At 38.3% G+C, this 12,091-nt stretch overlaps 1 protein-coding gene across 4 annotated transcripts in view; it reads right to left on the minus strand.

The window, feature by feature from the left end:
• Positions 1 to 12,091, minus strand: part of KIF6 (kinesin family member 6) — a 417,257-nt gene that overhangs the window by 217,884 nt on the left and 187,282 nt on the right. For all 4 annotated transcript variants that reach the window (XM_087858216.1, XM_045786292.2, XM_045786295.2 and 1 more), the window contains 2 exons: positions 1,639 to 1,744; positions 356 to 491 (listed from right to left, as the gene is read on the minus strand). In XM_087858216.1, the coding sequence (XP_087714342.1) occupies positions 356 to 491; positions 1,639 to 1,744 (242 nt within the window). The remainder of the gene's footprint in view (positions 1 to 355; positions 492 to 1,638; positions 1,745 to 12,091) is intronic.

Raw genomic sequence — 12,091 nt, forward strand, 5'->3', positions numbered from 1 at the left:
CTCAGAACTAAAACAGAAAGAGCACAGCAGAGTAGTCCAAAAAAATAGATTTAAAAAAAAATTTCATGTTAAGGGATGGTGTAAAAAAGACCATGCTTTTCGATAAACTGAAATATTCCCCAAAATAGTAACTGTATCTAGCTAAAAACAAAGTGTTTCTTTTATAGCAACTGTGTTTTTCACTGTTCACTACATTCTGTGTGTGGGAGGGACCTCTCCTAAATGGCAAGCGTCAGTGTGAACTGGAAGCAGGGCTGGGGGCTAGGTGATGTGGCTAGCGGAAGGCACTGAAGTGTCCCCCCTCCCTCTTTCGAGGCCGCAAGGGGTCGGTTTCCAATCGCTTTGGAAAGGATACTGATTTCATTATCCCTCTGCTGTAGAATGTCTCGGAGCTTTTGGTATTCTTCCTTTAATGGTTCTTGGCAGTCTTGATCTTTGATTTCAGAGGAGACTGTGCTTTTTCCATGAATCTTCTTATCATTCAATAGTTTCTGTAAGATGAAATAAGAGCTTAGAGCCCCTACCTCTCTTCCAAATCTCTTAGTTTCTTGGACTCTATTTGCCTTCGACAGTTCCTTGCACTGGCGTGCCTGTCCTTCCTTCCTTCCCTCTCTCTGCAATGCAGCTGCCTTCCCCTGTCCCTGTTGTCTCTCCCCTCCCCTTCCTCATCCTGTTCTCTGCTATCACCTCTCTCCTTCCCTAAACTCAGAAATTCCTACTTAAGGGATAAAGAAAGGGGGGGGGGTAATCAGAAGGGGGAATGAACCATGAGAGACTATGGACTCTGGGAAACAAACTGAGGGTTTCGGGGGGGGGGGGATGGGGGACTGGGATAGACCAGTGATGGGTAGTAAGGAGGGCACGTATTGCATGGTGCACTGGGTGTTATACGCAACTAATGAATCATCAAACTTTACATCAAAAACCAGGGATGTACTGTATGGTGACTAACATAATATAATAAAAAAATATTATTATAAAAAAAAAAGAAATTCCTACTTAAGAATTATCTCCTCTTGAGCTTCTTTCTCTTTCTCCTTAACCCCATACTACTTGATTCACACTTTTAAAAATATCACTTATCATGTGTTATACTTATACTGCACATATATGTCTTCTTCATGACTTACTTATTCAATTTTGCTTTCCCAATGCCTGTCCCATAGCAGACTCACAATTAATGTTTATTATCGTAGTGAAGAATGCCAAACTACAAGTGAGGTAGAAATAAAAGTTAATGATACTCCCACTGTGTCATCATGAAAGGTAAAACATGAGGCAGAGAGAAACTGAGGGTTTATATGGATAAATCTAAACTGCTGGGGAAAAACGTGGGACACAATTTTCTTGATATATGTTGAAAACAAATGGTTTTTGAACATGGAATTATTCTGTATACCAGAGTTAGAGATTCCTGGCAAAAGAATTACAAGTCCACGGTCTGAGCTTATTCACTGGCAGGTAAGAGACAATCTCTGAAGAAATTCTGGAATAATTCCAGTCTTGTTCGAAGATCATACCATTCTGCAGATGTGAAGCTGGTTCCTAATCTTTTAAGAGCTAGTCAACTAGGCAAACTTTACTGCAGTTTCAACATGGCAGACAATGGCTTCTACTAGAGGAAATGCTGAAATTTACCTTTAAATGGTGGAAACAGTGATGAATTTTACGCATATCAGTGCCAACCTCTAGTCTACTCTCTGGATCTTGGTCTTCCAAAAAGGATGTTATTAGTTTTTCCAGCCTAAAAATACATAATGTATGAGAAGCAACTATGAGCTAGAAACTTTAGAAATTCTAATGGCATTACTTGGTTAGTTAACACTCAAAGTACAGGGTATTTTCCCACTTCTTTACGGACTATAGTTAACTGATTTAACTAAAAATAAAGAGGAAATAAACATATTAACAAAGTGAAATCTGAAATGATGCAATTATTTGACTACTTTCTGATAAATTTTCATACACAGCTTTCAACTGAAGAATCATTATTTCTACAAAACATGCATTCTGGCCAAGCTGAATTTCCATGCCTCTATGCCTAGCTGCCACAATGCCAGAGAAAGCAATGAAAAGTTTTCTTTTTATTAGTTTCATTAAAGATTCATCCCACTCCACCTCAGTTGGGACCTCAGTGATGCTCCACAACCCTGCTAATCACCCCTGACTTATTTTTTTTTAAGTTTTAACTGAAATTCCAGTTAGTTAAATACTGTGTAATATTAGTTTCAGGTGTACAATATAGTGATTCCACATTTCCATACATCACCAGGTGCTCATCAGGACACGTGCCTTCCTTAATCACCATCACCTGTTTCACCCATCCCCCCACCCACCTCTCCTCTGGTAACCATCAGTTTGTTCTCTATAGTGAAGAGTCCATTTCGGGGCGCCTGGGTGGCACAGCGGTTAAGCGTCTGCCTTCGGCTCAGGGCGTGATCCCGGCGTTATGGGATCGAGCCTCAAATCTTTCTTTTAAAAAAAAAGAGTCCATTTCTTGGGGCGCCTGGGTGGCTCAATCGTTAGGTGTCTGCCTTCGGCTCGGGTCATGATCCCAGGGTCCTGGGATCGAGCCCCGCATCAGGCTCCCTGCTCGGTGAGAAGCCTGCTCTCCCTCTCCCACTCCCCCTGCTTGTGTTCCCTCTCTCGCTGTCTCTGTCAAATAAATAAATAAAATCTTAAAAAAAAAAAGAGTCTGTTTCTTGATTTGCCTCTATTTCCCCCCTTTGCTCATTTGTTTTGTTTCTTAAATTCCACATATGAGTGAAATCATATGGTATTTGTCTTTCTTTGACTGACTTACTTCACTTAGCATTATACTCTCTAGTTCCATCCATGTCATTCCAAATGGCAGGATTTCATTCTTTTTTAGGGCTGAAAAATATTCCATTGCATATATGTATTTACCACATGTTCTTTATCCATTCCTCAACTGATGGACACTTGGGCTGTTTCCATAATTTGACTACTGTAGATAGTGCTGCTATAAACATTGGGGCGGACAGCAACATGCAAAAGAATAAAACTGGACCACTTTCTTACACCATGCACAAAAATAAATTCAAAATGGATTAAAGACCTAAATGTGGGACCTGAAACCATAAAAATCCTAGAGGAGAACACAGACAGTAATCTCTTTGATGTTGGCCATAGCAACTTCTTTCTAGATATGTCTCCTGAGGCAAGGGAAACAAAAGCAAAAACAAACTATTGGGACTACATCAAAATAAAAAGCTTCTGCACAGCAAAGGAAAAAATCAGCAAAACTAAAAGGCAAACTACAGGATGGGAGAAGATATTTGCAAATGGCATTTCTGATAAAGGGTTAGTATCCAAAATATATAAAGAACTTATAAACCTCAACACCCAAAAAACGAATAATCCAATTAAAAAACGGGCAGAAGACATGAATAGACATTTTTCCAAAGAAGACTTCCAGATGGCCAACAGACACGTGAAAAGATGTTCCACATCAGTGATCATCAGGGAAATACAAATCAAAACTGGAATGCGATATCACCGCACACCTGTCAGAACACAAGAAACAACAGGTGTTGGTGAGGGTGTGGAAAAAGTGGAGCCCTGGAGCAGTGCTGGTGGGAATGCAAACCGGGGCAGCTACTCTGGGAAAGAGTATGGAGGTTCCTCAAAAAGTTAAAAATACGAATACCCTATAATTCAGCAATTGCACTACTAGGTATTAACCCAAAGAACAGAAAAATACTAATCCTTGGTTGACTTATATTCTTCACAGTGGCTGTTCCAAGTCTTTCCACAGCCCCCAAGCCTACCACAACTTTCATCCTGTCAATATTGTAACTTCCCACTAGGCAGAGAAAGTCAAACCTGTTATAAATGGACTCTTCTGGTTTCCTCTTCCTTCGCCTCCCAGGGCAGCTCTGCCTCACCACTCAGGCCCCCTTCTTTCTTTTACATGTTTTGTGTACTATCCTTCCTCCTCCTCATGGCTGTCCTCTCACCCCTGGGCTCTTTTCAGGCTTCTATCAGGGTTAACTCCTATTCATCACCTCCTTTCTCTTATCTCATTGTCACCTCTCTATACGGACTCTTCCTCCTCTGCTTACAATGATGTTAAGGTTTATTCTACTCTGAAACAAAACAAAATAAAAAACGAAACACCTCCTCTTGGAGGGAGCATCCATCCACTCTATTCTGAAGTCTTAGTTTAGTTTATGCATTTGTATGCTTAGTACGGTCCCCGTGGCACTTCAGAACCAGAACACCACCTCAGCTCCCCCATTAGATTAGGAGCACCAGGAGGCAATGCTTGGTCTTACTCATCTTTGTGCTCCCCTCCCCCACCCTGTATCTAAAGCAGTGCACACATTAACTTCTCAGTACAAATGTGTTCTTTAGTTAATGGATTCATTTCCATGGAAATTATTCTCCTCTATGTTGAGATGGAATTCTTGAAAAGGAAGGCATAAGGACAGTGATCAGTATCTAAGACGCTAAGTATCATAATAAAGGAGCAGCATATCTTTCTCACATTATTATCTTTCTTAAAGTTTTTATTATTTATTTGAGAGAGAGAGCGAGAGCATGAGTGGAGGGGAGGGGAGCAGCAGGCAGAGGGAGAGGGAGAAGCAGACTCCCCACTGAGCAGGAGCCCAATGCAGGCGCAATCCCAGGACTCTGGGATCAAGGCAGATGCTTAACCAACTGAGCCACCCAGGTGCCCCAACTTTCTCACATTATTATGAAAATATTTGCATACTTTCAGCATCTTTTTTCACCTGTACACATTTCCTTTCCACTGTTGCTATCAGCCCAAACTAGATGTAACGATTTCCATCTATAGCAGCTTTGGACTTCATTTTTATCTCTTCCTATAATCTGTGACATGTGACAGCTGATATTTACAAGTGTGAGACAATTTATATTGTAATTTTTAAGGAGTTTCTTCAGGTGGAGGAATACTTGTCATTTGCACTATTAGCTCATTGATACCATGTTTCTTTGTAGAATGGGGCTTCAAGCCACCAGACACACAGAGAGATTCATTTCTGATACAAAGATTTTTTATGGCTTTTCATAAAAATATTATAAAAATACATGTTTATGAGAAGAATTCCAAACAATACAGATATGAATAAATTAAAAAGTAAACACGACTCTCTGTCCACCTCTCCCCTACACCATGCCACTGTTCACATCTCCTCTATTCACTCTCAATAGCTTGGGAGATCCACTGCTAACAGTTGAAATATGTTCATCTAGCTTTTAACCAAGTAGACACCTATATCCTTATGTTTATAGGTTTTATGTTTGTCTTTACAAAATTGAGAGATCACATTCTGAATAGTATTCTCACCATTATTTTTCTGAACAATTTATCACAGATCTCCCATGTCATTTAATTTTATTTTTAATGCATTAATATATTTCATTATTTTGTATTTCATTTTAATAGCCATATAATATTCCAAACATGGGTGTACTGATTCTCTCATGATGAACATTGAGGCGACATATTCATAGTTGCTACTTTCCTCAGTAACCCATGAGGAGGACTGGATCTACAATTCCCATTTAATGAGGCTTCAAAAAATAGTAATGTTTAGCTACTTGTATTTTCCCTGAGTACTTTTCCCAGAAATTCTGGAACTCTTAGAATCCCTATTAGTTCTAGGATAGACCCATTCTTTGGAGTAAAAACATTTTGTGGTTTTCAGTGTCCATAATATTTTCAACAGACACTATTAGGTTAGAAGCTATGATTAATTAATGTTTCCTTCTTGCTTTTTCTTTAGAAGACGATTTCTTCTGTATAGTTTGATCAGAAAGCATATATTCTAGGAAATATCCAATGAGGGAGGGCTGACGTGGAATCCTACTTCATAAGAAAGCATTATAAGATGCAAGCCTGCTGATTAGCTGAGGGAGCACGCACAGATCACTCAGTCCCACTGGGCTTTGGCTATGCCACCAAACTCTTGTCCTGGACAATAATAGTAGAGGATTACACAGAGGACCAGGAACTCCTGCCTAAATGAAAGAACCAGGTTGCTTTACCCTTTTTAGTACAAAACTACATCTGGTACAAAACTAAGAATAAAGATCAGGTCTTTTGACATGCAATTTTTTCTCAGTGCTTGAGAACACAGAGCCTCTTTAGATAAGAAAAATGCCTGGTCTTTCCTTCATACATTTGATTTATTGTAGAATTTATTTCTTTATCAACCAAGGACTTGATCTAACAATTAAAATGCAGAAAAATGCCTAATTCAAATGTTTCTGATGTACTCCTCTAGTAGTTAAGAGTGAACGATTGACCCCAAATTCCCTGCATTTTCCTATCTCCCAAAATAGTTCCCAAGTTCAAACCTAATCACTGCTCCCACTGAGGGGATGCCAGAACCCTGCTGGATAGTGAAGAACTGTTTGCAGCAAAGGCTCTCTAAGGAGGTCAAATGAGTACAATAAAGTCTGTTCTTTAGGAAAAGCCCAAGTAAACAAACAAGCAAAAAACAAAAACAAAAACAAAAACCACACTACTTTCTCTTTACTTTCACTGGGAGAGAAGAAGGAACATAAAAGAATTCTAGGGGAATTCTAGTAAAAATCAATGTACTAGATGTACTAGAACCATTCAGTTCTAGTTTATATGAACAGGAAAGATCACAGATAATCTACCTGTCTGAACACATAACCTGGCTGACGGTAGGTGACTGGTTGAATGTCTGATAACTACGCCTATCTCCACCACCTTGACTACTAGAGATGCTTCTGATGGCCTGGAGCCTGGTCCAGCAACTCTACCATATTAGATATTTGATACCTGAACACATAATAAGTATCGACCATAATTCCTAACACATGCTTTACCCCCTTGAGACCACTTTAGTCCTCTCTTTCTGTTCCCAATATTTCATGCCAAAAAATGAAGTTTTGTCTGCAGCCACATTTTGGTGGAAATTTAGATTAAATAGTGTGAATAAAAAGGCAGAGCAAGTTAATTATCATTAACAGTAGCTAATATTACTTGAGCAAGTATTAAATGCTAGATACTATTCTGTACTGTTTAAATACATCATTTCCTTAATTTTCACAACAACTAGATGAGATAAGTACTATTATTATCCTCTTATTGTAGGTGAAGGAACTAAGGTACAAAGAGGTTGAATATCTTGCCCAAGGTCACACAGCTAACAAATGGCAGAGGGGGCATTCAAACTCAGGCAGGCTGACTTCAGAATCCAAGTTTTAAACACTATACTTACCATACTATCGCAAAATTACTAAATTTATTTAAATACCATGATGGGCAATGCATTTCTAAAGTAAAATAAGATACCTATGAAAAATCTTTGAGGAGGTACACAGATGAACAGATAAGCAAGAAATAACCGAGCAGCAGTTGCTTAGATCGTAACAAGGTCACTGACCAGCATAGTATTTTATAAAAGCAAAAGAAGTTGAGAAAGAATCAGAATGTCTCACATTAGCAAATTAGTTACATAAATCATGGCATAATTATGTACATAGTAAGCAACTATTTTAAAAAATGGTGAGAGGTGCCTGAGTGGCTCAGTCGATTAAGCGTCTGATTCTTGATTTTGGCTCAGGTCATGATCTCAGGGTCCTGGGATCAAGCCCTGTGTCTGGCTCCACACTCAGCACGGAGTCTGCTTGAGATTCTCTTTCTCTCCCTCTCTTTCTGCCCCTCACCCTGCTCTCTCACTCTCTTTCTCTCAAATAAATAAATGAATCTTAAAAAATAATGGTGAAAATGTATATTTATTGACATTAAAAATATTTACACTATATTATGATAGGTAAACAATCAATCCCTTTACAGGGATTCTGCAAGTATACCCTATAACACACCCAAAAGACAGAAGATAAGAAATAAAAAAAGAGAGAAGGAAGGAAGGAAGGAAGGAAGGCAGGCAGGCAAGCAGGCAGGCAATCCTGAGACTTCTACCCAGTTGTTTTTGGCTCAAGACCATTTAGTATCTCCCTGTGAAGAGAGACCAGTGATCCAAACTAAACTGGCTCTTCTGCAGTATTCATAAACTGCAGATTATGCTACATTTAACTGTTTATTAAATTAAAATCATTGTTTATACATTGAGTGTGATTATGACATTCTCGTTATTCTGAACTAATCTTTGTTTAAAAATCTTATGAACATGTTCCCATCAGCATTAGCTTCTAAAAATGGGTTAGAAACAATATGTCTATGGTGCTGTTTGTGGGAAAGCTGGGAGAAAAGAGGAATGGGGCATTACTAAGAGCATACCTAACCTGGAGCATGGAGACCCCGGCTGGTTCTTAACGATAGGGAGTGTGTCCTGGGGAGGGGGAGGGGATCGTGCCTTTCTAAAGGGGGTACAAACATAGCAGAAGTGTCCTACAGCATAGTATTTATTCCAGGGAATTTATAAAAGTGAGGCTAGGGAGTCCATAGCAATGGGACCTTGTCCTCTAATATTGAGCTGGAAAGAGTGAGGTGAATAAAATATATTCCCGTTGGTGGGTCAGGGCTGTTTTGTGGTTAGAACCATGGAAATGCCTAGTATCTCTGAGCTGATGGCTATTATGTCATCTGGTTTCTCACCGGTTCTAGGGGAGAAGTAGGCAGCATATTCCAAAAAACTAGGAAGGAGTTCTGATATAAAAACCTAACTGATATTAATTATGCCAAAAATCATCAAAATCTGCCTGACCTCTACTGATCTTTGGCCGATGCTGACAAACTATGGTTACATATTAACATGAGCAAAGATCTCAAAAGGAGCTTGAAAATAGTGATAAAGATAGAAGGAGAAATTTGATTACTCTTAACTTCTAGGAACATAAAAACTAAATAGGAAGGATGGGAGAATAGTTGCACAATTTAAAAAAATGATCATGGTAGGTAAGAAATGTGGCTGAACTATCAGGTTGAAGGATCTCAACTATGAACTGATTGATCAACCTCTGTTGTCACAAATTGCTCATTTGTAAAATGTGCCAAATAATATCATCTCTAAACTCTTTGAGCTCTATGAAGTAAGATATTGCAAGGAACAAAGAGAGGATATTTATTGTCTGGCCCACTGGTGCCATGAGATTCAAAGTGTGAGCAGTAAGCCAACCTCAAGTCATCATCTGGGAGCCTCTTAGAAAAGCAGATTCACAGGTCCCATCCCAGACCCACTGGATCAGAACTCAGGCCCCACACCAGACCTGCTGAAGATCCACTTCAACAACATTCCTGGGTCAACTCTGTGCACGTTAGGATTTAAGAAGCACTACAAGGCAATCTATTGCTGAATGCTGAGTCAAGAATATACACACATCTTGTCAGCCCTGGAAACCAAGCAAATAAATAACTTGAAATGTTAAATGAGAGAGTAACTAACTCCCTTGATGGTCAACTATGAAATGGCCACTGTGCTAGTTACTTCACATCTTTTTTTCTTATTTGAGTGGAAAAAGGATTAAAGAGAATCTCATAGTCTGGTTCTCTTTATAACTGCCTTTCCCCCAATTATTTTATTATTACTTTTATTGAACATCCATTACATGTCAGGCACTCTCATATGCATTTTGTTATTTATCTGGACCCTAAACCTATAAATTATTTTCCCTCTTTCATAAATGAGGACAGGAAAGCTCAGAAGTTAACTTGCATATTGTTACAAACTTAGAAAATTGAAATGCAGGGATTTAAAAACAGGTCTTTTGAATCGGAAACCCCCACTCTTTCCACACATATCACAAAGCCTCTTTTTCAACTCAGAAAAATGCCTTGCACTTGCCATAATCTCTGGTATACTAAATTGGTATTTTCAATTCAAAACTTTCTGCAGATTTTTAAAATTTTTATTTTATAAAAAGTAAAGATGCAAACAAGGTCAACTTTGTATCTGGCATCTCAAAGATAAGAATTTTTAACAGGATGCAACAGTGGGGGTTCTTGAGACCCAATGATGGGGGGCAAAGGAAGGCCTTATTTTGACCTTCCTAACATGACAGGCCTCTTCTATGGGGTGTCACCCTCTAAAACATACAGTGTTGGGATAGCATGTAATTTACAAAAGGAAAGTTCAGATAAGAACAACAAATTCACCATTTATGATTAACTATAATCCACAGGACACGAAAAACTGAAGGCTGAAAGTGTGCCAGTAGGACCATGACCAAAGGAAACTATACAAATATTTTTCAGGGTCATTAGTTTCATGTTTGTTTTTTTGTTAGATTTTGCTGAAAGCAGCATTCCCAATTGGCTTAAAGGTGGTTACTTCAAGATTTTTTTCTTTTAGAATTCTCTGGCCTGTGACAAGTATTAGATACATTATACACCCCCCCCCCGGCTCTAATCAGTAAGTGAAAAACATGGACCTTCATGTGCAAGGAATTGAGTTCAATGTCAGCCACTTTGTTGGAATGAGCTCTTTTTAATAACAGTAGGGGGCCAGAAAATTAATGGTTTCTGTGTTGCAGAGGAAATTCCTATGCAGAGCTTACCTTCAAGATTTGTCTTGGTAAGGAATACTTCCTTAACTTCCATAAAAGCATTTATCTGGCACCTCAAATGCAGAGTTGCACAACTGCTTGACCCTTTCTATGTTTTGAAATGACAACTGTGAAAAACCCATGTCAAAAACCAGACTGGTTTGCCTCTTTAATGGTGAAAGTATAGCCTATTTATAGGAAAATGCATTTGTGGCCACGTACTTCAGTTTATGGAATTTTCAAAAACTGCTTTGAAATAATTTTTAAATAAACTAAAACAACTTTGAAGATACTAACTGTGATTGGATTTTTGATTTTTTTTGTTGTTGCTTTTTGTTTTTCCCCCCCCCAGGACTTCAGTATTTTTTTTTTCAAAAGACATATTTTAACAGTTTTGTTTTGTTTTGTTTTGTTTTAAATAGGCTCTGCACCCAGTGCAGGGCTTGAACTCATGACCCTCAGATAAGACCTGAGCTGAGATCAAGAGTCCAACACTTAATTGACTGAGCCACCCAGGTGCCCGTCAAAAGACATATTTTAGAAGCTCTTTTGTAATGCAATGATTAAGGCTTTTGAAAAGTTACAGAAATTGATTATGATTTTGTCAATCCAGATATTCACATACCCGATTTAATGGCATATATTTCTTGATATGATCAACATTTCAACTTCAAGACATAGAAAGGTTCAGTGGTTTAGAACAAATGAGATAATGCTAAGTGAAATAAGTCAAGCAGAGAAAGACAATTATCACATGGTTTCACTCATTTATGGAACATAAGAAGAAGGAAGATCAGTAGGAGAAGAAAGGGAAGAAGAAAGGGGGGTAGAGAGAAGGGGGAATGAAGCATGAGAGACTATGGACTCTGGGAAACAAACTGAGGGCTTCAGAGGGGAGGGGGGTGGGGGAATGGGATAGACTGGTGATGGGTAGTAAGGAGGGCATGTATTGCTTGGTGCACTGGGTGTTATACGCAACTAATGAATCATCGAACTTTACATCAGAAACCAGGGATGTACTGTATGGTGACTAACATAATATAATAAAAAATATTATTATAAAAAAATAAGATGGTACTCATCAAATGTAGGGATTCCAAAATAATTCTAATTAATTCTAAAATTCTTCAACCTGACTGGATATACATTTAGTCTCTAAACATACAATGCCCCAGGGGATACCTTTAATTGAGAACCTTTTTCTAATAATGATACATACTTCTATTCCAGTCTTTGCTTTCATAGAAATCAGATTCTAGTAGAGGAAGACAGCAAATAAATACCCAAATACATAATATGTGTGTGATTTTTGCTTTGGAAAAGTATAAAGCAGGGTAAGGAGTATAGGGTATGTGTGTAATGGGGGCATTATGACATGTCATGATGACTGATGTGTAATATAAAAGTAACAAAATTCAATTCATAAAATGTGTCAGGTTATCATCTGAATTATTCACTCTTAAACACCTGATAATGTGAAAATGGAAGACAATTTATTTTCCACTTTGGTTTTCTTCATAGGTTTAATTCTTGAGATTATAAACTTTTCATTTAAAAAAAAAGAACAAATGTAAATAAGAAATGAAAATAACATAAACTAATCAATCCACAGGTGTTAATA

This window comes from Ursus americanus, chromosome 32 (assembly GCF_024610735.1).
Source record: "Ursus americanus isolate L20-20 chromosome 32, mUrsAme1.1.p, whole genome shotgun sequence".
NCBI classification, from domain to species: Eukaryota; Metazoa; Chordata; class Mammalia; order Carnivora; family Ursidae; genus Ursus; species Ursus americanus.